At 37.0% G+C, this 20291-nt stretch overlaps 1 protein-coding gene across 1 annotated transcript in view; it reads right to left on the bottom strand.

The window, feature by feature from the left end:
* b4galt5 (UDP-Gal:betaGlcNAc beta 1,4- galactosyltransferase, polypeptide 5) overlaps positions 1 to 18014 on the bottom strand; it is a 29315-nt gene extending 11301 nt beyond the window's left edge. Inside the window, exon 1 of the mRNA XM_024293065.2 lies at positions 17293 to 18014. Coding sequence (XP_024148833.1) covers positions 17293 to 17401 — 109 coding nt within the window. The 5' untranslated portion in view covers positions 17402 to 18014. The remainder of the gene's footprint in view (positions 1 to 17292) is intronic.
* Positions 18015 to 20291: the final 2277 nt, after the last annotated feature.

The following is a 20291-nucleotide window of genomic DNA, read 5'->3' as shown; positions in this document are numbered from 1 at the left end:
GATCTTCCTTCACCTAGAAAATATGATGCTTTTTTGTGTATTTTAGGCTGCGTTTATATTGATTTAAAAGAGAGAGAATTTATATTCGTATTCATGAAAGTTATGCCTCTGTCCGGATAAAACCCCTCCAACTCTGGCTGTACCCAGCCCTAATGATCATTGAAGTTATAATGACGCAGAAGTAGCACTGATGTGTCAGAGCCAGCAATTACAAGACAGATCTATAGATTGAAGCGACCTCGCTGGCAACCCCTGCCGTTCCTTATCAGATCAGCCCCCCGATATAACACATAAGGCTTTGACAGTAGACCTTGAACAACCTTGTTTTCTACATCTCCTGCAGTACACGCTGTCCACATGCCAAGCCCAGCCCACCTCATCCTCGCATCGCTCCCACTTCACTGCTCTTCCTCCTTCCACTCATCTGTCCTTCCTTCCATCCTCCTCTTCCTCCTTTCGCTGCCATTTCTGTTTAATGCTCTCCCTGACACTTCCTGCCAAGCCCATTTATTTCTATTGCTAAAGTCAATAATCTGAATGGATCACAAGTCCAACCCCAGAAACAAGCGCCGTCCAATACCAGCCACCAAATGAGGAGGAGGAGGAGGAAGAGAGCGTGCTCACAGAACCCACAAGCCTTTCCTCTGCAAGGCAATTAACTCCACTGATAGCTCAGCAGTGAGGTGCTGGTTGTGGTGGTGGTGGTGGGGGGCGTCAGTCTTGTTCTGCAAGCTCTCTGATAAGAGCTCCCAGCAGATATGGTTACTGTATGAGCACACACCACATTTACGCTCCTAGCTTCAGGATTTAAAGCTGTCACACTCAGAAAGGGTCAGTTTAATGCCACTGCCAATCAGTGACACCCACAGATCCACACACGCGCACGGATACTCCGGGAAGGAGGAGGTATTTATCATATCCCGCCGAACGCTGAATGTCTATTATGTTTATGCAGATGATAGCTGAATTAATTACTCTATCAGCAATGTAGCACATTAGATTGCCTAACACATGTCTTCGCAGGTCCATTTTAATGATTCATTGGAAAGTAAACACGCTTCAAAGTAAATTGGAAGAACTACTGCGCTGTAATTGAAGCATGCCTATCATTAGAGGGTGTTAGGGTTGGAATAACATTACCCTGCTTGGTCTAACCCCTTCTAACCGCTCTGTTAGTGATGACGAGACATCAGAAAGTTTGTGCAATTCATATGAATAAATCTTGTGTTCAATTCTATATTGTTCTTTTAGTATCTATATCTAACAATCTGATTTGCACAATCATCTTTTTTTCTGTGTCTATTTACTCATTTACAGCTCAATAACAACCCCAGCTCTCCCACATTTAATGCTTTTCTATAATCTAATACTACTTCCTGTTCAAATAGTAATCACTGAAGGATCTTCAACAAAGTCTGAGTCACTGCAGTGCTCTTGGGGGAATATTAAAATGGAAGAAAACTGCAATGAAGATGTAAAATAAAAGCGTGGGAAAGCCGTTGTATTCTGAGGTCAAGCTTTGTTTGCCTGAGAAAATCTCTGTTAGGAGACTCTCCCAATGTCAGGAAGTCTAAACGGCTCTGTTATTCGTGAGTGTTTGACTCTCTGATTAGATATCGTTTGAAAAACACCTTTGGTAACACCGCTGGTGACTGTAGGTTATCTTTGTGCGCAGCAGGGTGCAATTCCGTCCCGGGAGGCATTTCCAAACTGAAACGCACAAACACCAATCAGCCATGAGAGCGAAACATGTGACCACTGTGTTAGAATGAGATGTTCTGCTGGGAAAAAGTCTGATATCAACCCGTGTTGTTTCTAAGCTTTGAAAAATAGTGATGGGAAACTAGAAGTTCCTAAATATTAATGGTTAATTTGATCAAATCAATTACATACTAAGGTAAATTGTAGTTTTATTTTTCAAAGTTAAAACCTTCATAATTTTGACATAATTTAAAAAATGGTTGTTTTTTTGATTATTTGTTTTATTTATAGTGATACAGGGTTGGTAGATACTTGATATTTTAAAACTGGGCTAAGTGATTGTACTCATACTGCTTGATAAAGTGTACTGTGTTTGGCTATCATGACAGGGGCCATCTGAGGAATTGAAAATGTTAGTTTTTAAAAAAAAATTTTTTAAAGTGCTAACAACAGGCAGCTGCAGCTGATAGTGGGGGAATATTGGTCCAGTATAAATTATGCTCACATGACATTCACAGGAGAATCGAGTGGTTTCCTTTTAACTCCCAGCTGCACAGGCAGACACGAGTGCATCCTTTCAGATTACATCTAAAGTGGTTGAAAAATACCAGCGAAGTCATTTGCAGCAGTATTCAGAAATGTTCATCAGTTTTTCTATCCTGAAAGGTCAGAATGACAAATGGAAGAGCCGCCAAACAGGGACAAAAAAAAACTCGGAATTTCCTTTTTCTAAGGTGGAATGTGTTTCATTTTATGCATATGAAATGACGTCAGTCTCTATTACATTTATAACTTCAAAGTACTTGCACTTCCTTTCCCTCTCATCAGCTGTCCACTTATTCAGTCTTCAGGCAATTTTGTGTACTCAATCATTGTTATACATCTCCCCATCAGTGCTTCTAAATTATTTCGCTCCAGTCTTTAGCAGTGATAACAGGCTGTCTAAGAGGAATAATTGAATTAGAGATAAAGATTCCTTTAATTAATCCAGAACTTAACAAATGCTTGTTTTACACAGGTGAAACATTTCATGCAGCTGAACAGCTATAAAAGGTTATTTTAAGAGTGAAATGTGTGATTTATTTGAACATTTCTAAGCCCAGGAACAAAGAAACTGTTTTTGAACAGCAGCAGACTACAGGAAGCGCAAGTCAGAGGCTGAATGTACAAATACAAATCCTAAAACTCTTTCAATGCTGCTGCTCAACACTGCACCTCATTTTGCTTCCTCCACCCACCAAGCCCACAAAACTGGAGGAACTGCCATCACTACAGTTGCAGATAGTGGGGAAAACCTCTGCACAGATCTATTTTGCAACTGCTTCATTTCCTTTTTTATCAATCAGAGCAGACAAGCCAGTGATTGCATAACCTTGTGCAGCATTCTTTAAATTTTACAACATGAGCCAGTGAGAGTCACACTGAAGACATGCTGGCTTGTTTTAGATTAAAATCGTTTTACTTTCTATTAATTTTATTTTAATGATCACATTTGTATTATTTCTTTTGATTGTTTCTTTTAATGTTTTATGTAAAGCACTTTGAATTGTCTCTGTACATGAAATGTGCCCTACAAATAAACTTGCCTTGCCTTGCCTTACAATAAGTGACTACAAAACAACTTTTAAAACATTTTTGAAAGAGGTATTTTACCAGTAGAAGATAATTTTCTTTACAAACGCAAGGATACAATAAACCTTTCAGCTGTATTACACATTCTGTGCGACTCAAAAATTCTAAAAAATAAGCCGACCATAAGGCTTCTACGTTTTGTGATAACAGTTTGGAGATCTTATTTTTAACTTTCACATTTTGAGTCGTGTCAGGAAACTTGTGGTTTTATGTTTTGCCTTTACTTCCTATATAAAAAACAACACTGTCTGTGAGGCCCATCTGAAACCATTATAATCACAGAACCCCATTTGTCTGTTACAGATTAAGAAGATTAGAAGAAGTTCTTTTTTTCAATGCAGCAGCGTAGAACAAGTTAGCTGGTGTCTTAATGTCTCTTTCGTTATACTTGTTTTACTTCATATGAAATAATATTGTTGAGACCAAATTCTTGGACTAATTTACAATCTAAACATTAGCTTAGAGCCCTCGTTACTCTGAATGAGTTCAAAGCGTGCAAAAACTGCAGTCAACCGTGTCTGTGTGTAAAGGCTTTGTGTGGAAAAAAATGTGTGTAAATAATCTTTTATTAGATTTGTATTGATGTGACTGGGTTGTTGTTCTCTTGGTTAGATCCTACTTTTAATAAAAGTCCCTAATTGCATTGAGATTAACCTTGTTAAATAACAGCTAAATAAAAAAATCCTAAATAAAATCAAAATCGTGACTCGTTAGTCCCTGATTTTGGACGCACATTCACACAACTCTAAACACTGGGACCTAATTTTCTTTCAAGAGATTGTTTGTGCTTCTACAAGAACAAAAGTAGAATATCTGAAAAACTAGACTAAGTGGAGAAAAAACAAGTGCATGCATGTTCTAAACTCAACTGCTTTGCATCATTTCATTTCATGTCTGTAAATACCTGCAGATTTTTAATTTAACCCTTTGACACCTGAATCTATTTCCAGTTATGAAAAAAAAAACGTATGTTTTTGCTTTCAAGAAGATACTAATTAACATAGTTTTGGAGCCAAGGTGGGTTAGAAGCATATTTGCACCAAGGGTTAAAAAAAATGTGATCTTCTAGTTCCTTTGAGAAAGTATTTTAAGAATAAATGATACATAATCAAGGCTGTAACATTCGAAAGACTTGATTTTACCTATTTGACAACTGTTTTTGTATGCACTGAAAATGTCCATTGATGATCTTTTGATGATAATAGCAGAAAACACAAAGATGTCTGAGCAACACAGAAGACTGTCAGTAATAAAGGGACAGTGTTTGTTACAGTTTTTGAAAGCCAATTGCAGCTTCTTGGTGTTTTACTAAACTTTTAGAGATGTCATTTCCATAATATTGTCTAATATGCACAGTTATTACTTTAGAAGAAATTAAAAAAAAAAAAGAAAGGCTTCCAGATCTGACGTTCAACTTTAGGAAGTAGTCCAACTGGTTTGTGATGTTCCCATTTTTTTTAAACTGACAACCCACAACAAATGATTATGGAGGAAGTGTTGGGGAAAAAAAGTGCAGTGACAATTCAGGTTCTTACAATTTGTTTTGTCACGGAGAATGTTTTTCAGAGAAATACAAATGTGCAGCTCAAGGAAGATGGTATATGATACTCAGAGTATACATTAACACATGCCAGCAGGAACAACATCAGGTCTGGTATGAGTTCATAATTGGTCTTGCACTAGTCCCTCTGCCCCTCCATCTGCTCGACTGTCCCAAATGTGTATGTGAGTGTGTGTGCCAATTTGTGCGCATATGTGCACTCTTCCCCGAATCCCTGAAGTCTGCTGGGCCAATGCATGGCCTAAGAAACACAAGGACCAGAATTGGATAATAGAATTACATAAATGGCATCGTAGCTCCAGTAGCTATAGTTTTTACATTGCTTTCAGCATATAGTGGAAAAATGATCCAAGACGTAAAGGATGGACACTAACTGATTGCAAGTCCATATGCATATCGGTGAAGCATATTCCATCCCTATCTCTACTAGAAATGGATAAGTGAAAGCAAGACAGAATGCAGGAAACCTTTCTTTAAGTATTAAAAATATGAGAATAATAATCACATAAACAGCTTTGCACACATACTTTACAAACATCTTTACTGACTTGACTCTAAAATATGGCTCTTCAGATTTGGTTTTAAAGTAAAACGCTTCAAGGAATAGATGTTACACTCCTTAGCCAGCAAAGAACCACAAACTCAATGAATTAGAAGAGATAACTAAATTAAGGGGATGCACACAGACACAGCAAGCTCTTGATTTGTTGACAATTTGTAAAGAGGCTTAACTTATTTCACAAAAAGGAAATGGCAGCACAGATGAAAGTGTTTAGAACCTGAAGGATTTTTTTCACTTTATTCATTAGTGTTGAAAGAAACTATAATGGGTAAATAATTATTTTCACATGTTCAAATGTTAAAAAAAAAAAAAAAAAAAAACAGAAAGAGGGTTTATTCTGGTATGTTAATGAGAAATAATGACACACATTAAAACACTGACATAAACATTTTTTTTACATGACTCAGCTGAATTTTTAAGATAAGCTGGTTAAGAAAACAGGCCAAGACTTTCCTTCTGCGGGCAAATAAAAACCTTGGTTGTTGATTTGCACAATTTAATGTGATCCCCAGAGAAGGCAGAAAATGGCTCCTGAACACGCCCATATTTGAAATATAGTATGTCGCTGATAAGAACAAACAAAATGTGCATTTATTCTGATTTTATCTCTATGTTTTATGAACATGCTATGACTTTTGGACTTTAACATTGCAAAGTACGTAAAGGCTCTTAGTAGGCCTTTGTTTGAGCAGCTGAAGTGGTTTACCCAATCATTTTGAACTAGATTAAATACGTTATTACCTTTCAATAAAATAAATGTTTTTATAAGAGTTGTGATCACATTGTCCAAGAACGTAGTGTTACACATTTCAAAGACCAGTATTATCGAATAGAACTTATCTTCACTGTACTGTTTAGGTTTATTTGCTCTCTACTTACCAGGTAACAAAATCAATGGCCTATCCTAGTTGAAAATACAAGTAACTGTCTGTAAATTTGTAGGCTTTAGTTATATTCATACTTAAAGGTGAAGGAAGCTCTTCCAGTAAATGTAAATATTACCAGAGTTCAGTTGTACAAGGGAGTTGGCTGTTTGAAGAAAATTGAATAGTTCAACAGTGGCTTTGAATGAATTAAAATGACTTTAAACTACATTTTCTTGAAGTTTTGGTTCTTTGTTTTTTTTGAGAAGTTATTACAATACATGTACTATAAAATTGTCTATAAACCTATTGACTGTTGTCATTTAGCACATGAGCCACCATCATGAATCTTTTTTTTTATTCAACAGCCCTCTGTCTATTTTCTATGCACTTTTTGCATAATCTTCACAGTAAACAGCACATATATACTGTATAAATACCTCAAAGATGATCCGACACTTTCCCCTCCCCCTTCTGGTTCCCAATCACACATACCATACTGCCTATTATCCCCCAAACTGCTCTTTTTGCCTATGCCCCCCGGCAGAAGCATGAGGACTCTTCATAGCTGGAGGTTACTCCTGCTGATTGAGCAAATGTTTCAGAGTAGGCAGCTAGGATACCGCTCGACCACGGTTGCTGCATAATGTGAGGCAACATGCAGAAAAAGAACAAACAAAGGCCTTTCACACTGGTTTCCATATTTAACCCCCATACAGGACTGAAATAGCTTTTGTCCCAAACCCCTCTGGTGGTCTAGATAATATTCACCACCTCATCACATGAGAACATAAAATGTATAGTGACAATGAGTGAATTACTTTTATTAGCATTGCAAAAAGTACAACAAAGTTGCATGTTTATAGTGTATTTTAGTAAAAAAATTAAATACTACTTAAGGTGTTTGGAAACTTATTCTGAAATTCACTGTACATTTAATAATGGGCGACAATTTTTTCTTAGTAAAGTTGTTTTCTTTAAATTCATATGAGACTGCTTTAAAACCAACACATCATTTCAGTAACATGTGATCAACGTCTAAATGTGCATAACGTCTGCTCGGTAATCAACAGGTATGTGGTCTGTTCAGAAGCCAGGATTTGGTGGCATGTTCAGTAAACATCTATTAAAGTCCAACGTTTGACACTAAGTATGTCCTTACATGATAATAATCACATATTATCTCACTGTTCGTGCTTCAGTAATAGCTTAGGAGCAACATGCCTGGTGTACATCACTTCAGCAAAGTTTGACTTTAAACTACAGACATCTGTCTTCGCTCACCACCTACAGGTGATCAAACATGTAGACTGCAGGGGGTGGCCACAGGTCGTCTGACAGAACATGACTGTGTGTATGCGTGTGTGTGCGGGGGATCTTCTACTTCTCTATCTGTTTATTTACTCAACAAATTTAGGAGAAACGCAGCCCAACGTTTAAGTGCTGTGGTTGGATGAGGAAAATAAACTACATGAGGAAGTCAGACAAATGCACGGTCATCAATCTGTGAAAAAACAGGTTATGTAAATCATTAAAAGGCTTTTAAAAATATATATTCTTCCTCTGGATTTTTTCTGTTATTTGACTAGATATTTTTTTGTTTTTTTCAATAGAGTGACTGGGAGAGGTGCACCTCGCCTTATTAAAGATACAGTTTGAAAGAAAAAAAAAATGACGTTTGACAATATGGCAAGCCCAATAGGCCAAACGACATATATAAAATGTAAAACATCAATAATAAATCAATGAGTGTAATACTCCTATCAGAGTAAAAACTATTTGCAGAAATCAACAAATAAGTAGTTAATTGGTAGCTCTGTTACTTTTATTGCAAATAAGGAAATGAAATGCTCACGTGAACACTATATATGCTCACGTGAGCATATATTAAGTGCTCACGTGAGCATTTAATATATATGCTCACGTGAGCACTATATATGCTCACATGAGCATATATATATATATATATATATGCTGTTATTTGCAGCATATACATAAATATGCTGCAAACAACACTTTTTTTCATATACATGAATTTACAATTTAAAAGTGCTACCATTAACATACATAACGCAGCAAATTCTACTGAGGAGTGCAGAAGAATAGGATGACGCACCAGAAAAAAAAAGCAACAGCGCAGAAAAGAACCCACAAAGAAACCAAAATGAAAACATAATGGTTTCCAATGAAAATGAAAAAACATCTTCTGAACATATGAAACTTCCCTGGAAAATTCAGTCTGAGTCAAACAAAGAACAGAAATATCAGCTGGCAAACTGAGGCAACCACTGACAAAAAGACAGACATTTTTGTATGATGTCCTCCTAATTAATACATGCAGACAGGAATGACTGGTAGAAATTATTAGAAGCGGATTGAGAAATTTGAAGCACTATAATAAGTCAAACTATTTAAATGTTCTCTGATGCTTTTAAAAAGATAAATATGAGCCATTTAATGCAGTTGTTTCTCAATAAAAGGCACAATGCCCATTCATGCAGAGCCCTCAGGGGCGTAAAAGCCCGCCTCTGAACCTAAAGGGGTGTAACCGTTGGGGTTTTGAGACCCAGAAAAATGGGCTCCTTTTATAATATATTAAATTTAAGGAGAACAGCGTTCTATTGAATATGTTTAAGATAAACAAGCTCAACCGCTTAAACAAGAAGATACTAAACCTAAACACCATACACACCATGACACAGTGGCACAGAACAAGGCTGTTTCAAAAAAGGAACTTTTCAGCAGACAGAAATAATCATTCTATTGTATAGACCAATATAATGAAGAGGCTTTCTAAACAGGAAGTGAAGTAAATGTCAACACACCTGAAAACTATCCCCGAAGCCAACGTTTTTTTGAATACCTTCAAAGAAGCAAATCGAAACATTTTCTTTTTACTTAAAGCTGCTTAAATAAAAAGCTAAATCAATGTATGTGGGAGACTAAAAAACGTTGTTTTGGGTTAATATATTAAATTAGATTGTAGGACTTAACCTAGACAGCCATTTGATCTAGCTTTAATAAAATGCTATAGCTAATCTAATAAGAATAGCCAGACAACCAATTAATGGTGTGGCCTTTACTATAATTGAGGTGCTAAGGGAATAACAAGACCTCATGTGTCTTAAACACAGCCACAATGCAACAGGCAAGTTTTACTTTCCCCCAAGAAAGTTGTACCATTTTTAATATTTTTTCTATCTTTCAAGAAATTATGTTTGCAGTATTGTATCAAAATGTGTGCACATGTGAGTATGTGTGGATGTATGGAGGCATTTGTGCAGCCATGATGGGTCAGAAACGGTTGGATTTTTCGAATGAGAATGCCTGGTCCCCCTGAAGAGACAACTCAACCTAACTTTATTAACTCGACTTAACTTTATTAATAAGTAACTAAATTCCTTTGTGACCGGAGTCCTCAGGCACATGACACTGGCTTGCACACGTTTACAATAGATGGTTGCTACATTAAAGGAAAAATATTAACACACGCAGAAAGGTCTAGAGATGAAGAAATACCTTCAGTGACATGTTTATTTTAATAATGAAGCAATCCAGTTTAAACTTGGCTGAGTAAATCCAGCCAGTTATTTGTACTTTCTGTTATGACATTTGTGGAGGTGAGTAACAATATCTCAGTTAAGATAACACAGTCTTTACAGGGACTTGACGTCAAGATTATCATTGGGGAAAGGAATGCATGTTTCTGTGGTTACACCGGCAATAAAAAAGAAAAAAAGTCAATTCCTGGTGGTAGAAGGTCCAAGGGATCCATGGCAACTGTGCCTAAAATGTCAAACAGCAGACTCTAATCGTACATGCCTGAGCAACCACACTGTTCAGCAACAATCTTTTCTAAATCTTTATGTGTGATTGTTATCTTGGTTTTGACTTAATTTTTTTGTCTGACAAAAAGTTACCTTATGTATCACTAAACTTAACAGAAGTGGGTTGATTTTGCTGAACGGGTGAATTTAATAGGCAAGGGTGAAGGAGATGGTCGAAATTCTACACAGAGTTTTCAAAAGCTGAAGAGTGGTTTTGAAAGGGTCAGTTTAGAAACAAACATGTGTGAAATGTCAGCATTATTATCAGACCTTATTTTGCTGGATCCTTTTTTTATTTTCATTTTAAGGCAGTAGAGAAAAACATCTAATCAAGGGATGTCAAACTCCAGGCCTCAAGAGCTGGTATCCTACGGGTTTTCCAACCAACCTGCTGTTGAAGCTCCTCATTGGCTGAACACACATGATCCAGGTAATCTGCATCAAATAAGGTGTGATTTCTGAAAAAAACAGCTGGAGGCAGGCCCTGGAGGCCTTGACACCCCTGGTCAGAACAGTTCTCGTTTTGTTTGTGTGATAACTATTCCTCAGATTCCTCTAAACAGGTTAATCTACCTCCACAACACGTGCCGGTTATTGTGACTGCTCAAGTTAAGATGTGTGGTAAAAAAAAAATATATGCTCCATATGGATAAATAACTTGCCTTTGAAAAAACTAAAATGACATTAAAACAGCAAAATAATATTTAAATACTGATGATCTAAAAAAGGCTAAAGAGTCAAAATCATCAAGTCAAGTCAGACAGAGGGAGGGCAAGTTTGGAGAAAGGCTTATTAGAATTTTTAGTTTCACAATCAGTTCTTTTTTGCATGGGGTTTGCTTTTAATAAACCAACAGAATTATTATTTTTTCCTTTTCATTAGTTCCTATACCCTTAACAGAAACATTACATAAGGCAAAAAATACCATGAGGTTTTTTTTTCCTCTACGAGTCCAGTGGAAACTATTGCACTTACATACAACAGGTTATATATATTGTATATGTCATTTTTTTGTTTGAACTCTGCATAAGAAAAGATGACACATAGTTGTTGTTAGATCATGGCTGGGAATAAAAAAATGTGATATTCATGGTGTATTTTTTTACCGCTAATGTTCATACTTCCAATTTGCTTCTCCTCTTGATGCTCCACATGAAGAACATTAAGTTCTGAGATGTAATTTTAGACTTAATTCACATACTAAGTGCATTTTACATGCCTTGCACTTTCATGCTCATGAGTATACCTTTTTCTTGCAATTCAAAGAACTTTGTAAAGATTCGCTTACCACTCCAATAAATGAACTAAAATCAAACAAAGAGGTCATAAGAAGGAGGGGGAATGTTATCATTCCTTTGCCATGAAGCTTCTAGATGTTACGGTGCGATTCCATCATGTTTTGGTGTCAGCTGGTGTGTGCTTGTTCAAATCTGTCAGCATAGTTGCTGGATGAAAATACTGATATTCTGAACAAACTATGAAGTCGTCTATACCTGTGTAGTCTAATAGCATAACTAGTGCTGCCACAAATTATTATTTTAGTAGTTAACCAATCACTGATAATTTTTTCTGCACACACTGGATGTAAAGCACAAATCGCTGAAGCTGATAGCCATTTAAAATATAAGTTAAATGCCAAATTAACCTAAAAGAACTGAAAAAAGCCTAAATTAGTCAACAACAACTCCAAATTAGCCTAAAATACCAAAAAAAGCCTAAATTAGCCAAAATAGCTAGCTTGCAGTTGAAATTTTAGCTAAACTCCAAATTAGCCTAAAAAACCTTAATAAATGCCAAAATAGTCCAAAATACTGGCATAATGCCATTATAACTTCCAACTTTACTAAACTCTGACTCCATATAATATAAAGTAACGACTAATCGACTATTAAATTAGTTGTGGACTATTTTAAAACTTGATTAGTCGTCCAATAGTCGACTAATCATGGCAGCCCTAAGCACAACTACTTGTTTCTGTGAGGAAGAGGAACTTTTACAAGTGCAGTCTTTTTGACTGCTTCAGGTGTTTGACATGTTGTAAATTTCAGCCTAAAGGACACACCAGCTTTCAAACGAACCTTTAAGCTCCATTTAATGAGGTTTTATTGAAGTCAGCAGTAAAGCTAATATTTCAATTTGATGCTAACCTTCCATACTAAATAAAATTCAGTTGCTTAATCTAAATAAACAAATAAAAAAATAACTATCAACTTTTATGTGGTAAAATATAAACAATGAGTGTTTCAGTAATGATCATAAAGGTTTTCCTTTATTTTTTGTAGGAGAGGTAGTCATGCTGGTAAGGGACATTTTCCAGGAATTAAATGCTCTTGCTGTGCTTCTAAAGCATTTGAATCCTCATTTGAATGAAAGGAAAAAAAAAAGTTTACGGTGTATTTGTACTCAACTTCTCAGGACATGGTAGCAAAGCTGTGGCTTTGACATACCGTGTTTGGAGCAAACTGAAGCCTGATCCGGGAGGCTTGAGATGTTTGAGACAAACAGAAGTACTCAACAGAACAGCATTACCAAACAAACAAACAAACATTGACCAACCTTTTCGGTAGAAGTTTAGAAGTAACTTAGAATTATGACACGCATTTGACATAACACAATGTCAACATCTCAGTCATAGCATAACTTTTTACCTAATCCAAACCCAAATACTAATATTTTACAACACAGTTTCCCAGTATTTCCACATATATTAGTAAAAATGTTTATGTGTGGAAAACAGACAACAAAAAAGGTCCCAAATAACCCATATTTTGTTGAGTTAAGCTTACGACAAACAGAGAGGGCTCAAAAGTGTTTGCCAGTAACCCAGAACCAATCCTCCCTTTATCTGCACCCACAAACCCAACATAGTATGCAACCTAACTCAAATAGTTCTTCAGCAAAACTCAAACAGCACAGCCACAGTGCAAGCAAACCGCCCAGGCACCAACTAGTGCCACTGCGACCAAAATACCAAGCATTGAAAACACAGCTAACATGCCAGTTATCTTCCACAAAGTACTGGACATGGTTCACCGTGCTTTGGGATATGGGCAATATACTATATAATTTGCAAAAACCTCACCAGGCTAAGAACAGCCAGCATTTGCTTTAAGCAAACATTCACAACAAGAAATGCCTTTTATACGAAACAGCAAACGGTATTTAAGCCACTCAGTTCTGTAATACGAGCTCTAAAAATTGAGTTTTTTAACAAACATCCTAAAGCAAACAAAGAGGCTATGCAACATAAAAACTAATGAACTAATGCTATCTGACACAAAAACAACTTAAAATCTATCTTACTAACAAGCTTCCTCTGATCAGAATCTCATAGATATTTTATTTTATTAAATGTGCTAATTCATCTGATATTTCTTTATAGTATGATGCTTACATTGTCTGAAACCTACTCATAATAACTCAGTTTTTATGCATATTTTAATAGGCAACCCATTCTAAATAAATAAAAAAAACCTCAAAAAATAAAAATGATCAATTACATAAAAAAAAAAAACACACACACACAAGAGGACCAACAGCTGTGTTAATAATACTGCAAGAACACTAAAAATAGTTATCTTACGTAAGAAGACGAACAGTCAAATCTTCACTCATTTTACAAGAACAAGTCAGAATGAGTCTTTTTTAGTCTGGCAAAACAGCCTTCTCTGTGCACAAGTTCACTTTTAGTCACAAACAAGTGCATGACTTACCACAAACGATCTCTCCCACTAAAAATGAATAAATAGATGTGTGTTGAAGGTGACCTCTTTAATTGCTGGTTTTACCACAGTTGTGCAAAACAGTCTAAAGTTGCTTTAATAAAACAAATCATTCTGTGTGTCTTGCTATCTAAATGCATTTACTTGCTTTGAGGTGACGTTGACATTGAAAACACTGTCCCTCAACATAACCAAATAAAAAATAAAAAAATCAGTAACAAGTTTACATGTAAACAGAAGCACAAACACATGAACATGCACCTAATCACGTCGACAAGGTGATAAAAAGGATGTGTAGTGACAAAGAGAAGCACCTGTTCTCTTGTCTTTTTTGCACTCCCCGGCTGCGGGCGGAGAGAGTGCGCGTCTGAGGGTATGTACGTTTGGACCTATAAATAGACAAAGCGTCTTCCCTTGTGCTCGCTCCAATGGGATCCTCTCATGTTTTAATTAAATAAACTGCTGCAATGAGGCCCAGCTGTGCCCTGCATCCCCAGCCTGCATCAGTCAACATCCAGGCTCAAGGGCATCATACACTGTAGAGGCTGGGGCGTTGGTGCATGTAAACACAGGGAGACGGAGAAACTGAGAGAAAGCAGTCGGCGAATAGGATGAGAGAAACGGACAAAGCAGCGAATTTGGGGCATCCTGCGCCGAGGCCACGTGGATATCACAGGAAGCCCTGTGCAGGTGCTCTGAATGGGTTCCCCGATGTGCAGGCCAACTCTACTTTTTTTTCCCTCCCTCCTCTCATCCTTATTGGCTCATTTTCCTGTCATTATTTTTTTCAACTCTTTCTATTCGGACTTATCAAATCTGTTAGTGTCTAGATGTTTCTTTTACATTAGTGTTAGACAATGTTGCTTGAATTCAGTGAAATGTAATGGATCCACTCGTTTCACTTAAGCTGCACTTAGCTCTCACTACAGTTGTGTTCTTCCTTGCTCTTAACAGAATATATCAGCTAAAAGCTAACTGTTCACACTCCAATATGGAGAAATAATCTTAAACAAGCTGATAAAACATTAAAATTGATTAACATAAATCCTTATTTATTCCACTTTTGTTTGTTTCACACTTGTCTTATCTTTCTAACCTAAGCTAATGTTAGAACTTTATGACAATATGATACCTAAGAGAAGATAATCGGATCATAAAACACTCACAGTGCATCCTGTTAGAGGTTGCTACCTCTGTGCTGCCTGTCCTGAAATGACAGCAGCCACATGGGCCGGTGCGGATCCAGGACAAGCAGCCTGTTCTGGTCACAGATTCTACCATGTCAAAGACTGCCTGTGATCCAATCTTACCCCCACTGATTAAATCATTCCACCTTATGACTGAGTAGTGGAGGCTTCCCCCTCTCACATGATTTCCCAGTCCGGGGCGGCTACAAAGCACATAAACTGAAGCACTTAGGAACAGCAGCAAAAGCTGCCTTGCTCCGGGTTACCATTTATAATTAACCATTTATGAACTGGTGCTGCTGTTCCTTGTTCCATTTCTAAAGCAACCCCCCTCCCAGTAAGCATCCAGTCCATTAAAGTCCGACATTAGTCCACACGCTGCAGAATGAATAGACCTACGAGCAGCAACCAGTCAATGAAACCCCGAGCTGGAAAGTTACTGAGAAAATAAATAATTAATTATTTTTCTACCAAGTAGTAGATTATTAACTTGCTTAATTGTTTCTATTTGGAGAAAGGATTACTTACACTATCTATGGCTTACTGTCGATAATGTGTCCTGCATGTAATAATTGATTCAACTATTGATCTTCTTTTGTTTTCAGCTGGTAAAAAGCAAAAATGGATCAATAACCATTTTGACGATCCATAGGGAGTTGCATTCTTCCTGATTTCACATGAACAATATGCCTTTCAATTAGTAATTGCACATAAACTAACAATACCAGGCTAACTTTTATCTCGCTTACAACGCTAACGATTTTTTGAAAGTGCTTTGATTCCAGTTTGACATTCGTCCAATTCTAATGTGAATTGGGTTTCCAAAGCCTGGCTTAACCCTAGAACAGTTTCGCTATAAAAAGTTAAACCATCACTTTGCCGGGTAATTTTTTACCTGATATAATATACCCAATAAAAAGTATTTGTCATAAAAAATAGATCTATATATGACGACAGATAATAAATTAGAGTAGTTTCATTTTATTTTCAACTGTAGTTTAAGTAAGAAAATGGAATATAAAAACATAGGAAGATCCTAAAAACATGCTTGAAAATTACTGAAAAATTAGGAATTTGAGAAGAAAAAATTATCTAAAAAAAAAAATGTTAATGGAGCTTGATCTTAGGTCCACCCGTTCCTGGGACTTGTGAGACTTTACCCAGGGATCCATGGCGCAGAAAAATGCAACATATTGAAAATCATGTCAATAATTTTTCCGGGTTAAACTCACACAGTGAGTTTAACCCGAGTCACTGAGTCACTAGTTTAAAGAGTTAAACTAGTGACTAGAAAATGGGGCTTTCAAAGGAGTAGATCTCAGCTATCTACCTGGATGACCGGCTGTACCTTTCACCCAATTCATTTCCTTTTAAACCTTCCTCTTCTCAATTCAAAAAGAGAACATCGGCCGTTGTGCTGCTGGCGATTCATTTGCACATTCAACAGTTTCCTAAACTAACAGAGAGACTATTATCATGTTTGCACAAAAGATAAATGCAATTGCAAGTTTGTCAAAAACTGTAAAATTGTTAATATCTTGAAAGCTAAACAAACATTTAAACACAAATATTTAAACTTCAGTATCTGGACTGATGAGATAGACAGTTACAATAAAGGGAGGGGAAAGGAGAAAAAAGCTTTAATAACTGGAAGACTGATGATACAGCTCCACATGTAAATAGAGCAGCAAAAAAGTGACAAAAGAAAAAGGATGATCAGACACTGAATTAATAATGATGAGGAATTCGGGACATGTGATATTACACAACTGCATGTGACTAACGGGCAGCTCATGGTGTAAGGAGTGACTTGTCTGTAAGTGATCCAAGCACAAGTTGAACCACATTTGCCTGTGATCTTTGGCTTCATGATAATTCTGATTATTTTAAAAAAGTAAAGCTATGGAATCTCTCTGACGTGACTGGAAATATTACAAATTGTCAGCAGCTTCCCATATGAGTGTTTCAATCATCGCCAAAAGGCCTAGCAACATCAGCAAGATCATAATCCCCATACTAATCACTCTGGAAATCACGATCCTGGCCAGGTACATGGATCTTATAAGATCAGCATCCCCGCAGAGTCTCATCATGGACTATAGTGAACAGGAGCGCGTGGCCGTGCTGTCACACATGACCTAACGGCCCATAGAAACAACATCCCATCATCCTTTCGTCAAACATTTTCCTTATTTCTTGCCCCCCTCCATCAAAAGACTCAATTAAAACAGACTTACCGATTCCGGGGGCGGAGTAGATGAAGTACAATGCCGAGGTGGACAATGAAAAAAGGAATAAAAGCCCAAGGAATGACCTTCTCCGGAACCGCAAATGTGTCGGCATCATACAGGCAGCGAAAGCACACACAGGCACGTCTTCTGATGTGGAGCGATAAAGCAAGCGGTCCCAAATGTGTCCAGTTTCGTTAAACACTCCCAAAAATAATTTAAAAGATTAAAATAAAATAAAATAAAATGTGCGGATGGTTAAATGGGCCGAGAGGAGTGGTACGTCTGCAGCAGCGTTGAGGAAATCAGTCTATTTCCGCGCGGCAGGTTGACAAAAAAAGAAGCACTAGACTTCCAGTATCCTACGGAGACATTGGAATTCCATTCCTGAGCGGAGGCTTCGCGTTTTTTAGGTCTTGAATCGATTAGACGAAGTCGGAAACGGCTGGCGGAGGGAACGTAGTTGAAAGTGGCCTGGCGTTCTCAGTCAGAGACCATCATTATTAGACGTCGCTGATGTTGCTCTTGCCGCTCCTGCGCTTTGCTTTGCTTGCTTGCCTGCCGCCCGCCCGCCTGCCTGCCAGCCCAGCCCAATGAATGGAGCAGTCCCTCTGCAAGAGAAAAAGAAAGCAGAAAAAAGGAGCAAAACCTCCCCGAGTGGGCGTTACCGCTGGTGAGCCAAGAAGATAGAAGAGGCTCCTCGACAACCGTTGCTACAACGTCATAAAGTTGTGGTAGAGGGAGCCTATTTAGCCTAATGGGGATCACGTGACACCTTTGGGGGTCTATTTCCTTTACTTTCCTTCTGTGCGCACGTGCCTGCGTCCTTGTTGTTTTGCAGTTTTAGGCCGGATGCTCTTCCTGAAAAAACCCTGTAAATCATCCGAGATGGGGACCAGTATATAATAATAATAATAATAATAATAATAATAATAATACATGTAATAATATTCCAATATTTTTCTAGCTTTATTCTAGAAAGTAAATTTAACAGATACATTTTGGCAGATGAAAATAATTTATCAGTTTATTCAACCTAGTACCTTTTCCCTTCTTAATTGTTTATAATCTGTTGGTTGTTTTAATACCTTACAATTATTATTATTATTTTTTTTTATCTTACATAATGTTTTTTATTCTTTATTGGGTGCTCAGACTTTATTACAGTATGTTGCTTGTAAGATGGTACATTACTCATTGTTTTGTAATTTTCTTTGTGACACGTAATGTTATATTATTCAATAAAATAAAAAAAAATGGTAGATGATTTTTTTTCTGAATTTCTGGAGGTGATTTTTTTCTAGGTGAATTTTAGCTACACAGTTATGCAGGACAAAAATTCGATGTTATTATATTTAGAAAAAAAAGAGATTTGGATTCTGATTGTACTGTATTTCTTCCATATATAAAATAATATGCACTGCGTGTGTTATCCTGTTTTTTTTCCCTAACCAATTTTGTTCCTTGTTTGTGCCTCTTCATAGACATTGTACACTTTACACAAACAAGCATTTAATACCTTTTTATTTGTTAAAGTGCTCTAGGCACAAACAGCAGCTTTCCTGCTGCAATAATTTATATGATCAAGTAACTTTGACTTATTTAAAAGCTTTGCACAGGGGGAGGGTTGTACAGAAATAGTTTTTTGAGGGTGGAAGTGATTTGTCTAAATCAGGCATTGATGAGGAAAGGGGAAACCATGAAAAATGAGTCAGAAAACAGCTCACTGAACTGCTGACACAGTCAACCATGATTTTAGAGAAGGAACTGTACAAAAAATGTACTTCATGAATTTTGACGGCAATACAAAAAACTAAATTACCTCATATTAATGTTTTACAGTAAAAAAGTGAAATTCAACAAGCACAAATAAAGAAGGCAATTGAAAAACAATTTGTTTCAGTATGACTGAAATAAACAGAAGAAGGCCTCAGTTCGCTGTGAAGTAGGGAGTTTACATGGAACCCAGCTGTACCCCATGTTTTGGTTCCACCGCCTAGTTTTTATGGCTTCGATTTAAAGATATTGACAACACCACTCAAAATGTTTATTATCTGTTAAATCCTTACAAAATCATGCAGTTACAGTAGCTTTTTGCACGTTCAAAATGGGAATTTTCAGTTTCACAGTTTCACCACATCCCAAAGGCAGCCTATTAACCAGTGATCTGGTGGCTCTGGAGAACAGTGAACTCTTTGTTGTGTTCAAGTAACCAAATGAAAGTGTTTGATTTTTTTTTTTTTTTTTTTTGGCATCGGGCATTATCCTGCTGTAAGTAGCCATTAGAAGATAAATAGACTGTGGTCATAAAAAGGATGAGCATGGTCAGCAACAACACTGAGACAAACTATTACTATGGGGCTCCAAGTGTGTTGAGGAAGTTTCCTCCACTCTGCTGCGTTACCACTGCCAGCCTTAAGACTTTAATTCAATGGATTCCATTATTCTTTCCCCAGCAGACTAATCAGACCAGACAATGCTTGTTTCATTATTTCCTGTTGAAACTTTAAAACATGTGAACTGTCATCTAACTTCTCCTTTGAGCTGACAAATGTCTCCCTCTTTGGTTTTGGTTTGAGTTTAACTCTCTGGATTCAGAGACAGAGATCTGTATGTTTTGGTTGACTGGTTAGTATTTCAGTTATTACTTGTAATTTTGAAATCAGACCACAAGTTCCTGTGAATTTTGACAGAAAATCAAGCATTGTGGACCAGCCTGACAGCATCCTTGATTTCTGATTCTGAATTGCCTGTTAGTCCCCATGGTGATTCTTGCTTTGAACTGCGCCTCTGCCTCGCCTTCGCTGTGGACTTCGTTCCCACCCATCCCTCAACCCTATCTGAATGAACTCTAGTCAAATACGTAGTTGTAGAGTGTAAAAGCTATTTTTTCTTTAATAGTCCTGGTAAATCACTTGTCCATCCTGGGATAGGATCTCTCCCTCATGCGGGCATCCCTAAGGTTCCTTCTTTTTTGCTGTATCAGTTTTTTTTTTTTTGAGTTTTTC

The sequence above is a fragment of the Oryzias melastigma genome, linkage group LG7, assembly GCF_002922805.2.
Source record: "Oryzias melastigma strain HK-1 linkage group LG7, ASM292280v2, whole genome shotgun sequence".
NCBI lineage: Eukaryota > Metazoa > Chordata > Actinopteri > Beloniformes > Adrianichthyidae > Oryzias > Oryzias melastigma.
This window is presented reverse-complemented; position numbering and strand designations above follow the sequence as displayed.